The 13,607-nt window shown below is 40.2% G+C and overlaps 1 protein-coding gene across 10 annotated transcripts in view; it reads right to left on the bottom strand.

The window, feature by feature from the left end:
• The window catches only part of ncam1a (neural cell adhesion molecule 1a), a 272,159-nt gene that overhangs the window by 72,381 nt on the left and 186,171 nt on the right, over nt 1–13,607 (bottom strand). For all 10 annotated transcript variants that reach the window (XM_028594811.1, XM_028594813.1, XM_028594807.1 and 7 more), the window contains exons 4-7: nt 12,624–12,767; nt 6,906–7,043; nt 5,865–5,982; nt 441–601 (exon numbers count right to left, since the gene is read on the bottom strand). In XM_028594811.1, the coding sequence (XP_028450612.1) occupies nt 441–601; nt 5,865–5,982; nt 6,906–7,043; nt 12,624–12,767 (561 nt within the window). The remainder of the gene's footprint in view (nt 1–440; nt 602–5,864; nt 5,983–6,905; nt 7,044–12,623; nt 12,768–13,607) is intronic.

Below are 13,607 nucleotides of genomic sequence, written 5' to 3'. Positions count from 1 at the left end.
ATTATTTGATTCATTGTTGAACATATTTTTATATAGCTGAATCATATGTGGGAAATTAACATTTTTGGTTTTAGATCATATTGTTAGCATTACTGTCAAGTATACAGACAGGCTTCATTCGAGTTGTGGTTTCATAACCCAATGACCTATAATAAAGCTGCAAGCACATGCTTACATAAGGCTGAAGCACATATCCTCATGAAGAGAAACTCTAGTGTGATATATTTCAATGTCCTAAGGGGTGGCTTAATTAGTTTTTAATAGGGCATGCTTTTCTTTAAACTGTATGCGTCACGCTGTATAACTCTGCACCCAGCGACTGGAAAAGCTGTAGAGAAGTGCACAGCACATGTCAATAAGTACAAAAGAAAAGGCCAGAGACAGAAAAAGAGCCACAGTGTTCTCTATGCTATTGTAAGCGAATGGAGTTATTCTCTTACCGAACACGTTTAGGCTGACTTCCTCGGCTTTTTCTCCTGCCTTGTTCTTGGCGATGCAAGTGTAATCTCCTTCATCCACTTTCTTGACATCTTTTATTACCAATTCTGAACCATCCTCGTTCAGGCTGTACTTATCACCCGTTTCAAGGACAATGTTGTTACTGTAGCAGAGGGAAAAAGGAAAAAAAACAGACATGGCGGGGTTCACATCACAAGTGTTTGCTTACACAACTTGAGGGCCCTACAAATAACTTTCTTAACTCACTGACAATGATCTGTTTGGGGTTTCATCTCAGGAAGAAAGCAGCTGGTATACAACAAAGGTTGGCGGAGTAAAAAAAAAGGCTCCTGTGCTGTATGCCTCGGAGAACATCTCGCAACAAATCCACAGCTTTTGTTTGCCTCAGCTCTCCTTTAGCCTTTGTACCTCTGTTTTTAAGAAGGTCCTGCACCGATTTGATGATGATTTATGACTTTCTTCAGTTAGAATCCTGTTTGTATGCCTGCCCTGGCGTAGCATTCTCCCTGACGCATTTTGCAGACAGACAGTGAATTACAAATAACAAACAGAGCTGTAACCCTCTGTTTTTTCACTGCCTCGCCCATCCGCCCTCCCTACACCCTCAATGTCGGTCTCAACTCTGTTCTGGCCAGGAACTGCATCTCCCTCAACACTCACGTCACCTTCCAGCCTTACTGCAAGGAAGACAGCTGTGAGGAGCATCAGGGTGTTCAATAGTCTCGTTCACTCCTATGCAAAAAAAGCTTTATTCAAAGATTCCTCTGCACAGCGGTGGTGCTGCTGCTGCGTGACACCGGTAAATGATGCACTGTGAATATGAAAGTACATCAAGCAAACAGTTGTATGGAGAGAAACAAATGTTGGTTATGTGTACCTTGTACGGTGGCCCTGAAGTGTCTACAAAGACAGCAAATGCCACAACGCAACAGCAAATGCCACAACGCAACAGCATTGGTAAGACTAAAATGGAATGGGTAGGTACATATTGGACACTGATCCTTGTCCTGATCCACTGTCTGTAAATTACAAATGGGTCTGTGTCTGTTTTGTTAGTTTATTTTTTCATTTGAGCCAAGAAACGATCAAACAGAAATAGCATTTTTTATTTATTTTCTTCAATTCTAAAAACAAATCAATAAAAATGCAGAGCCGTATTTCCGTTTTTGGTTTCCGATTTCAAAAACGTTTTTTGAATTGAAAAAAAAAAAAAAAATGCTATTTCTATTTGATCGTTTCTTGGTTCAAATGACAAAATTAACTAACAAAACGTACATGGACCCATTTGTAAATTACAGACAGTGCAACCAATCAGGACGAGGATCAGTGTCCAATATGTACCTACCCTTTCCGTTTTAGTCTTACTAATGCGCGTTGTGGGATTTGCTGTCGGGTTGTGGTGAAATGCTGTCATGATGTGGCGAAATGCTGTTGCATTGTGGGATTTGCTGTCACGTTGCTGCCATGGTTTGCACGTCAGGGCCACCGTAGTATTAAGAGCTGATCGAGCATCATTAATTCATACTGGATAAAGATACTTGAGATATGTTATACCAGCTAATGGTTAATCCATTACAAGGCTTGTCATTACAAATTGCCTACAAAGAACTGGTTACACCAAAGACGATGTGGAAAGAAAACGTGTGCTGTTTGCAATTTGACTGTGTCAGATAATCAACATTTCATATGTTATGCTGCTCATCTCAGTTTTACGTTGTATTTACAGTTGTGAAGATGAATTAGACTGCCATTAAAAATTGAGAGTTTCTCTGCCAACAAAAGCTTATTATAGATCCCATTTAAATGTGTGAGTTTCAGTCATTAAATATTAAATTAAACCGTAATAGACTTGATAAGTGATTCTTAAGGTCTCAGATCGGCTGATTTAATATTCAGAGTCCATTATCATACCACAACTCTAGTTGTTCCGCTCACGTTTATGGAATGTCTTATAGTCCCCAGTGATATGTGAATCACATCTGAAGAAACACCAGCATCCAATCAGAATGCGGTCATCTCTGTAAACGGGGACGCTGCTGCTGCGTCATGAGTTTCAGATCCAATTGCTTTTGCATTGACACCCAATAAACACAAATACACTGCCCATTTTTAATCCCCACTTCTAGGTGTTCTAAGCTTAATATATATAGTTTTTTTTTTAATAATTATTAAGTTTTTTGTAGAAAGCCTCTTCATGTTGTATTTGTTCTATTCAGTTCGAGCTCTTATTTGCTACATATAAAGTTTTAGTAGCTCTATACCACGTTTACACGTACATGGTTATTTTGAAAATTTTTGAGATTTCCCTTTGTTTGTGCCCTTTGTTTACACGCAAACGGAGAATTCGGCTCTGAAAACGATTCTTTCTAAAAACTCCGGCCAGAGTGGAGATTTTGGAAAACTTTGTTTGCATGTACGGCATTGACAGCATTGACGGCATATATATACACGGGTACGTGTAAACGAACACTTTTCTGAAAACTGACAGCTGTGCACAATGTTATTTTTGAAAACGGAAAGGAAGGTTTATGAAAATAGCCGGCCACGTAAACATAGCAAAAATCTCAACCTTCTAACACCTATGTTGGGGCTACGCCAAGTTTAAACTAACACACAGCTGGTGTGTAAGTGCCTGCTATATAACCACTCTAGATCAAAATGGTATTCTGATACTCATCAAAGCCTTTTTGTACTATGCAGTGCACATTTAAATGTAAATCACATCATCTATTTGTAGGCAAGGCTATGCAAATTCATATGTATATTTACCAACACTTTACAACATCATCATTAATCACTCTAATGTATGTTGTGCCTATGCAATCCTTTCAATGAGGGCATCAACAGTTTGGCCTGAAAGGCAGCGAGAAGGAGGCAGAATCACCAGCAAGCAAGAACGTTTACATAATGTTTTATGTCAGACTTGATCAGAAGGCTTGATTTAGAATGGGGCACAAAAGCTACCAGCCCAGGTGGATAAGTGCTAAACCTGAGACATGCAATTTGGTGTTAAAGTCCCCTTTCAGAGGACTTCTTTAGAGCAGTGGTTCCCAACCTGGGGTCCGGGCACCCCCAGGGGGGGCGGCAAAGATCACAGGGGGGGCGCAAGTCTTTATCTGGTTTGAGGTTGAGGTAAAAAAAATATATATATATATATATTTGCACATGTTAAACAAATTATGATAATTCATTAGAATATATAATGTATACAAAAGTCTGTATGAAAACGATATATTTAGTTGTATCCTCGTTTTTCCTGCCGCCACGGCATCACTATTTTAGGAATGAAACATGGCGGAGAAATGTAAAAGTGCTGATAACTCCTCTGTATCAAAAAAGCAAGTAAGGCTCTATCTCGAGAGTTACCTCAACTTTGGTTTCGGGGGGGCTCAGCTTTTCTTAGACATGAGTAGGGGGGGCGGCAAGGAAAAAAGGTTGGGAACCACTGCTTTAGAGCACAGCTTGATTTATATATATATTTTAGTGAGTAGGATTTAAAAAACAGCATGTCTTTAGTATAAGGAACCAAGTTAAAACTCTTAATCAGTATATTATTTTTCTTTTTTTTGTGTGGCATTTTAGGCCTTTATTTTGACATGACAGCATAAATATGAAAGGGGAGAGAAAGGGGGAATGACATGCAGCAAAGGGCCGCAGATCGGAACTGAACCCACGGCCACTGCATCGAGGACTGAGCCTCTGTACATTGGGTGCACCCTCAACCAGGTGATCTACCCAGGCGCCCAATCTGTATATTTTTAGCATGGCTACTGTGGACAGGTGTGTGATTAAATCAGCCATTGTGTTTAAGTTTTAGAAATCTTTCAGCACACAACAAAATGTAATAGCATATAGCACAATGAAGAAATACTAGCTCCTCATATGCCACTTCTTAGTATTCTTTCTTTTCTTTCCTTCAAATTATTATTTATCTGGATAGCAGGTGCGCGTATGTGTGTGTGGTATGTGAGCGTGCATGCATTTGTGGAACTGCACAGCAAACTCCGTACAATGACAATACAGGCATTGTATTCCATAGAATGGTAGTCTCGCTTTGCCAGACCATCCTCCACAGCGCTGGGGAGGAGGGTCTGGCTAGTCCACACAGCATTCCGGGATGGGAGAAAAACGTGCTCTGGTTTATTGGCATTTCTTTAAACCAATCACAATCGTCATGGGCGGCACTAAGCTCCGCACAGAGCCGCTGCAAAATAGCCTCGGGAAGGAACTTGTAGGGAGCACCTAACCATATTCCTCATAAATCCAAAACAAAGACAGCGGAAGTAAACAGATATTGGCGAAAAGACATTCACCCGGGCGGCTGGAGACAACAGACAACAGAAAACTGTCCACCTCATAACTACATCTGTCTGATCAAGTTGTGAGACGGGTTATAGAGTTCATCCTGACACTGAAGGACACAATTATCACCCTTATAGAAGTGTCATTGATAAAGCTAATACACTTCCTTCTCAAAAGATAAAAACCTAAAATATTATTTGATTAGGAAGGTTTGTAGCTAACTTAAGTGACCTAGAAGTATCAGTTCTAAATGATAAGGAATGAAGCTTTAGGAAGACCATCCTTTATGAGAGAACACACTATCCAACCACCCATTGCTTGCCCTTGACCAGAACCTCTTTAGAGCCACAGGATATTTTATAATTGGAGCCTTGTTACTTTAAAAAAAACATTTCTAAATGTTCAGGCAACATTGTTCATGCACAAAGCTAAGGAAATAGAATTCTGCCACTCCTTGAAGAAGAGTTATATAAGGCCAACTACAAACTGAATGCATGGCGTGAGCGTGTCAGCTGCGTGGCGTGTCCGTTTTTATTTTGGCTCCCATGTTAACAGATTAGGCTCGCACACTGCCTGCGTGACACGCACATCTAAGGCTCGAGCCGCTCCGAAAACGTGTGCACGCTAGAAATAGGACCGACGCCTATTTTTCACGCGACATGCAAGCGTGTTGGAAACGATTCCATTCAAGATAGAATAGGTAAAGATGTTTATATGTCATTTTGACACAAATATATTTCATAAATGATATATTTTTTTAACAATAACCAGGATTGGTACATTGATTGTCTTATCTTGCTCTACAGTACATCGTCTTTATACAACTTTATCTTATCAGGCTGTTTACCTGTATGGCAGATTACCTCTGAGAAAAAAGAAAGAAACCTATTGTACTGCCTTGTTTTTGGTGAGGCGACACTATCGTTTTGTAATTAATTCTTCCTCTCATTTTTGCTTTACTTCATGTTTCCCTTTGAGGTCAAGAAAAAGAGGTGAAAAAAAAACAACAACAGAGATTGGGATGGATAGATTTCTAGCTTCAGCTCCGATCTAGCCCTGATCCTACTTATCAAAACAGGCCAACGACAGCAGTGGAGACGTACTGTGCCCAGGTGACGGTGGGTTCAGGGAAGCCGTCTGCATCGCAGGCCAACAAAGCAGAGCTGCCAATATCCGCTGTAGCATTGACCTCCGACAGCCTGGCACGGATGGTGGGAAGCACTGAAAAAGAGATGATAAAAATGGAAAAGTAATGAGTACATGCACCAAGTGTATACAAATTATGAGGAGGTATTCCAAAGAGGCTCCATCTAGATATATAGATTCAAACTAATAATTTGTGACATCTCTGTTTTGGTACAGCCTATCATGATTGATACACAGTAGGACAGTAGGGTAGCCTGACAAGCCAGACCCACATCCAGATGTTGGGTCTGGCTCAACACATCTTCCTTTTTTAAGAATGATTTCTGTGCCATTCTTTGTTCTTTTCTCAAAGAAAAGCTGAACTCCAAGTCTTCCAGAAGACCACTGTTCCCAGCAGCAGCAGCCATAAGCCCTGCCCACCGACTCTATACACGATGGGATTGGCCTGACCAGAGTTTGGTTTTTCTAGCTCGCAAGTCAACGGAGAGTGCCTAGACCCCCCCTGACTGCAAATTAAATTTTCTGCCGCTAGGGTGCAAAACTTGCAAGAACTTCATCGATTTCTTGCATAAAATGTGGGGAGCAATTAGGTCAATATGCCTAATTATGAAATAAAATGTTAGCATAATTGACATTTTGACACAAAAGTTGTGCTATGCAAAGCCTTCCATTTTCCCCAAAATGGAAAGCGTTCATGTTGCCAATTAGATTGGATATGTACGAGCAGATATTTTAGCTTCTGTTGTTGCTAAATGGGGTAGGAATCATCGTCTGGGGAGCATGACTATCCATACCAAATTCCACAACCATCTTGCCAGTAGTTGTTTTGAATATGTTGCTCTGTACTAAAGAGTTGCACAGGCAGACAGATGAACAGTCCAACTGGCACCCTCGTTTCCAGGGTTTTCAGGGTCATCATCACTATGTCGAGCAACAACTCCTTTTTCGAGCAACAGGGCAGCCAGAGAGCAGAAGGGGGAAAGAGATTCAGTGCTTACCATTAACAACAACCTTGATCATCTTGAAGTCAATTTCTCCCCTGGCCATGACACGAGCCTCACAGTTGTACATGCCCTCATCTATCTTCTTGATGCCGCGGATCTGCAGGTGGCCATTATCCATGATCTTGTATCGCACTAAGACAGCAAAGGCAAACAGAACAGTAATTTATCACATATGGTATTCAAGATTATTAAGATTATACTCAGACAACTAAACAGCAAACTTACATCTGAAAAGATGACCTGTATGGATTAAGAATCAATATATGATGTACTTTCTAAATGCTTTTTTGTCTGCTGTAGTATAATAATAAGTTTATTTGATATAGCACCTTTCACAGACAGAATCACAAAGTGCTTCACATGATAAAAATGTGTACAAAACATAGTAAATTATACAACAATAAAGATAAAAGCCTAAAAAACAGTCATCAAAAGACAACATTTTACATAAATGAATCAAAAGCAAATTTAAACAAGTGCGTCTTTAGCTGCTTTTTTAAAGCTTCAACAGAGACTGCAGAACGTAAGGCAATAGGAAGCGCATTCCACAGGTTTGGAGCCACCGCTTCAAAGGAACGGTTACCTCTAGTCTTTAAACGGGTGCGTGGGACAACCAGTAATCCCTGGTTAGAAGACCTGAGGGGCCTATTTGTAGTGTATGAATGGAGCAGTTCCGAGATATACGCTGGAGCCTGACCGTGCAAAGCTTTATAAGTCAGAACCAAAACTTTAAATTTGATCCTGTCGTTAATCGGAAGCCAATGTAATGTGTATAAAACTGGAGTGATGTGCGACATCTTGCTAAACCTGGTTAGCAGCCTTGCAGCAGAATTCTGGACTAGTTGTAAACGGTCCTGGGACGATTTGCTGAGACAGGTGAAAATAGAGTTGCAGTAATCAAGCCGAGATGAAATAAAAGCATGAATAATCATCTCAAGCTCAGAATGTGAAACAGTTCCTCTAATTTTGGCAATGTTTCTTAATTGAAAGAAACACGTGCGGGTCAGAGATTTAATATGTTGATCCAAGTACATGTTATTATCAAATATTACACCAAGATTTTTTAGTTTGGACTGAACAGCTGAGGACAAGGAGCCCAGCAGCTGACTAATCTTTGAAACTATAGGGTCCGGAGCAACAATAAGGACTTCGGTCTTATTTTCATTTAGCTGTAGAAAGTTGTTTGCGAGCCAATCCTTAATCAAATTGAAACATCTAAGCAATTTCAACACTTTGTCAGTGTCTTCTGGCTCAAAAGAGACATACAGCTGGATGTCATCTGCATATAAGTGATAAGAAATATCTCCAACTTGGCTAATTATATGTCCCAGGGGGAGCATGTACAATGCAAACAAAAGCGGACCTAACACAGAACCCTGCAGCACCCCGCAGGAAAGGGCCGTGGTTTCTGAGGAATAGGGGCCAAGATACACCGAGAAACTTCTGTCTGATAGATAGGAGGTGAACCAATCCAGGGCGCTGTATGAGTATGAGTTTGTAGCATTTTGAAAGATGTTCAATGCTTGATCTCCATGGAAATTATGTATTTTCCCTCATCGAAGCCAGTTCTAATTACTAAAAAAAGACCTTTTGGCTCTGCATCACAAAAAAACTAAATGGAGCGCCATGTGTGTATGCAATAGTTTAATACTTTCTAAGAAATCTGAGATGAGAGAAAAAAAAGCCAACAAGTGCACAACTGAAGTGTGAAATAAAGTATGACTATTTCCTTGAATTTTGAAAATCTGACTGTGTACATAAATTCAAGTAAAGCTTCAAGAGTTCCATTTTAAAACGGACTCAGGCAGAAAGTTGGAGTAAGATTTAAAAAATGCCAATTAACCCTGGTAATCAAGCATGTGGTTGGAAGAACATAGAGAGCCGTGCATGCCACCCTGGCTACACCAGACGTATTTCAGCAGCGTTTAACACCGATCACAGAGCTGACAAACTGTTGCACCTCTAATTAAAGCAGCCATAAACACACAATATAGAGTGAGATGTCTTAACTGAAACCAGGTGTTTCTCACACGGTTCTGGGGAAAAGCATCTAGCACATCATTAAAATCCAGGGCTCTGACCACATCTGATTTAAGAGCCTTAAGTGCTGAGTCATTTTTGTTGTTTGTTTTTTATATGTTCCATTTCAGAAAACCAAAGCACTTATCCAAAATTTGTGACTGGCCAGTGTGTACTTTAACTCACTGGATCAAAATTTGTGGCTATTCGGGGTGTGCTTGTTAAGCGGTGCTTTCAGAGGCTAGTTCCTTCTTTGGGGATGGGAGCTCCTCTACAGGAGTCCAGTGCCACCAGTTCAATTTCCATGCCCGTGAGAGGGTACAGGATTTCTCCGGCTATTTTATAGAGAAGCCCTCCGTGTAAACTGAAGAAAGCCTTTGTGCTATAAAATCACTTCATGCATGTAATGAAGTAAGTGCTAGAAGGGGTGTTGAGTGGGATAGTTAACATTTTCTTTCCATCACTTTTGAGATGTGTGCACTTTATTGCACAAACAACTCCACCTCAGCTATTGTCACCATACTGGAGCTGTCATCAAGGGTAACTAAGTACTTTGTACATTTACTGTACCCAAATGGAATAGTACCTAAGGCAATTGTAGTTTACCTAGGTATTTGAATTTGGTGTTACTTTTCACTTATACTCCACTACATTTCCCCACTACATATATTTGACAGCTATAGTTTAATTTGCATTTTGCATGTCAAATATAGAATCCGCTAATTTAATAGATTAAACTAACTAATATATAAAGTAGTTAAAATTAGCTCCACCTCCAACCGCCACAACATTTACATTTTTGCATTTCAATTGCTTATATGATACTGTATGTATATGGTAAGCATGAGTAATATGGGCACATACTGCATTATGAGTACTTACTTACACTGGTACATTAAGCTGCTAATACTTTGCTGTAGTCAAATATTGATTGCAGGATTTTTACTTGTAGTGTAGTACAGTATTTGAACATTATGGTGTTATGACCTAAATTTATGTAAAACATGAACATACATTCAACCAGTGATTGCTTCAATATTGTTTTGCTTTTTTGCTTCTTTTCTGCATGCGCATGTAAGTACTAAATCCTCCATGCATGAAGTGAAATTCAGCCGAAGTGTAAAAGTAAAAAATATTTTTAGTCAAACCTTTTTTTGAGGGCTTAGTGCAGTATTTAAACAGAAAAGTAAGCTTACCATTTTATCAACCAGCTCTTAATTTGTGTAACATTGACACATATTACAATGACAACGTTCTGATGGGATGTTTAACAATGCAACATAGGTCAACGTCTGTGAGGAAAATTACATAAGCAGTTTTCAGTTTTCAGCGTCGGTTACAATTAGTGGTTTTTCCAGTGAAAAACACATTCCTTGACCAGACTCCAAGAATACAGGCAGGCTGAGCACAACACTGTGGTGACTGCAGGCTCTCCAGCGGTGACCAAGGGAGGGGGTCACTGTAAGGTTAAAATAGGCCCAGTCCAAGTGTAAAACAAAATCATCTCCACCTCTGTCCTTACACAGCAAACTGTAGTTTAAGTTGAACTCTCTGAGGTAGAGAGCTGCTCTGGATCGATATTGTCAATGCCCCCTGCTGCCTGAATTTGCCAGATGAAGTTATTCACAAAAACTGTGCATGTACATCTTTCCTGAAGGAGAGCAACTAGTCAGCTTATATTAACAACAGTTGCAGTGGTTTCCAACGTTGACCTAGTAAAATAATTAAAAATGTATCAGAATGTCCATAGAAACTTCTCAATCCACTCTTGCAGCACCATTTACAGTACTTCTACTGTAGTTTGTGTTCAGTATGTTTGAAACTCATAGTTTCTCCACATCAGAGCTAGATACACTCAAAGCTATTTACTGGCTAAGCAACAATTGTTTAGAATCATGTATTTTTAAACTAGAACGTGCATAACTTGGTAGGCCTAGATGAGCATGTATTCCATTTTGTAAAGGGCTTTTTGCATGGATGGAATATGGTCACAAAATACATAAATTGCATTCCAAGGCACACTGTAGGGTTTGTGCAAAATTAAAATGCCGTAATTTTACATGGAAACATGTATTCAAAATAGGGATGCACCGAACCCAGAGTTTGGTTCGGAATTCGGCAAAACTTTGGGCTTTTTGACGGAGTTAGGGTACTGCCGAACGTTAGAATTTTTTTCGACCGAACCGAACCAAAGAGAAGTAACGAGAGGCAAAACTTGAGAAAAAGAGGCAAACGTTGTATTGAGTTTCTGCTCTTGCCAAAGAGTATAGAAGTAACAAGAGGCGAAACTCAATAGAACGTTCCATGGCAAAGAAACGCACCCATGACAGAGCTGCAGCTCCGCCATCTTGGAATGAACTATCTTGTTACTTCACTACTCTTTGTAGAGTTACGCGGTCGACGTAATGATGTAGTTGGAGCTAGACGGAATACAGTCGCAACCTAGCAACGGCAGTAAGCTGTGACAAAGTGAAAATGGAACTTGTGAGCAGAAAAAGTGTTGTTTGGCAGTACTTTCAGTCAAAAGAAGGCCATTCAAGTCCAGCTACATGTTCAATTTGCAATGCCAATTTTTCTGGTGGTGGCGAGGACCCTAAACAATACACAACATGCAGGCATAATGTTGTCTATTCTTTTTTATTTTTTACAGTTAAAATACAATGAAAAATGCACTGCTGTGGACGTTGTTTACTTCATTAATGTATTTACTTCATTAATGTGTTTACTGTGTTAAGAATGGGAGTAGGGTTCGGTTCGGGGTTCGGCAGAATCTTAACCAGTAGGTTCGGTATTCGGCAGAACCCCAAAAATCTGGGTTCGGTGCATCCCTAATTCAAAATGACCAATGCGTTGCCGCCGACATGAGTCTTCATCAGGGTCATTGTTAGCAGGAGCTTGCACACCTATATTGTGTTACAGTTACACAAATAAGTGGAGTAGGAGGGTGGTTCTCTGTCAATGTGGAAAGCCTATTGGTCAAAAATGAGTTTCATCAATAGAGACAGAAAGAAGGAGAAGGGAGGAGAAGGGGAGGGAAGGGGGATGGAACGAAGTGAAGAGAGAGAGAGAGAGAGAGAGAGAGAGAGAGAGAGAGAGAGAGAAAGAGAGAGGAGATGAGGGCAGGGTTAAACCTAAATGATTAAACAGAAGATAAGTAAAAGGTGGACCAAATCCTTTCCTTGTGTACACATGATAAATTCCTCAATTTATAACCCGGTCCACATGGAGTTTTTATTTTATTGTCTGCGACAGCAGTGGCAGACATAAATTACATTGTTAGTTTTTATCTTACCCTTCCACTTTTCCCTTTTTTTTTTCTACAGTGTCTCCGATTATTTCTGTCTCCAGAATAGTTCTCCCTCCATTTGGGGAATGTAAAGTCCAATCTGCCCTCAAACATCTTTTCTAGTGACAATATCAACCACTCCATGATGGGCCAGAAAATACAATTTCCACGTTCATGCATCATCAATGAGGTCTAAAACTTCCCAGCTGAAAATAATGGGCAGCAGGAGAAGAAGATGAGGAAGAGTGTGGCAAATTGATTGGAAAGAATGAATTGGCTGTTGAAGGCGATGGCAGGAAGGTACTGTAAGGTGACTGGACAGCGAGTCAGGGGGATGAGATGGGATGGCAGGTTGGAGGTGAGAAAGTAGCTCACACATTGGGACATTTGCATTTGGACTGGCTCACCATCTTTGGCAACCTGGATCTTGGAGCCCTTATGCTTCCAAATGATGGTGGGTGGTGGTGAACTGACCACATTGCAGACTATGTCAGCATCATCGCCTTCATTGAACTCCTGTGGGCTGGGAGCACTCGCGAAAGTGATCTTTTCTGTAGAGAGATGTGACAAACATACATTAAACACATTTATAAATAGCTTAACATTCAGGCTGAATTCTAAAGGTGAAAACTCTCATGGGTCATTTAGATTGCTCAAAGAAAATCTTACAGTTGATTAGCAGTGCATCGAGGCACCATATGGTTGAGCTTCTGCTTCTGTAATAAATGGTTTGTTGGTTTACTTTTTTGTATTCACAGATGGTGTGGGGAGGCAGTCAAGGTAAAGACAGTTCAAAGACTCACAGTCCGCGTTCAAACAACAGAACCATTTCAATGGGACACCTCCTCTGAATACTGTATTTCCTCTGTTTACAACCAGAGTTCTAAAATCCTTTCTTTTAACATTACAAACTGCCGTGGAGGGTTTTGGCATCTGATTAGACTTCCAACTCATGAATCTGTTACTCATACAGGACTTCCTAGATTATATGTCATTGTCTTGCCTGAAACAACATGACCACATAAATGCAACCCCTTGCATGTTTTTTCAACACAGATATTTTTGGTCTGAAATCGCACTTAAAGGGATAGTTCAACCAAAAATCAAAAAATACACATTATCCTCTTACCTGTTAGTGCTATTTATCAATCTAGATTGTTTTGGTGTAAATTGCCCAATGTTGGAGATATTTGCCGTAGTTGTAGTGTGTCTGCCTTCTCTGGAATATAAAGGAACTAGATGGCACTAGGCTTGTGTTGCTCAAAGCAATTTGAAAAACTCAACAGCAATGTCTTTTTCCAGAAACGATGACCCAGCTACTCAACATAATCCACAGGCCTGGTTATGAGCAGTTTTATGTAGGAACTATTTTCTGTCTACCACACTGCACA

Source organism: Perca flavescens, chromosome 13 (assembly GCF_004354835.1).
Source record: "Perca flavescens isolate YP-PL-M2 chromosome 13, PFLA_1.0, whole genome shotgun sequence".
NCBI classification, from domain to species: domain Eukaryota; kingdom Metazoa; phylum Chordata; class Actinopteri; order Perciformes; family Percidae; genus Perca; species Perca flavescens.
Note: the sequence above shows the minus strand (reverse complement) of the source record. Positions and strands in the feature narration are given on the sequence as shown.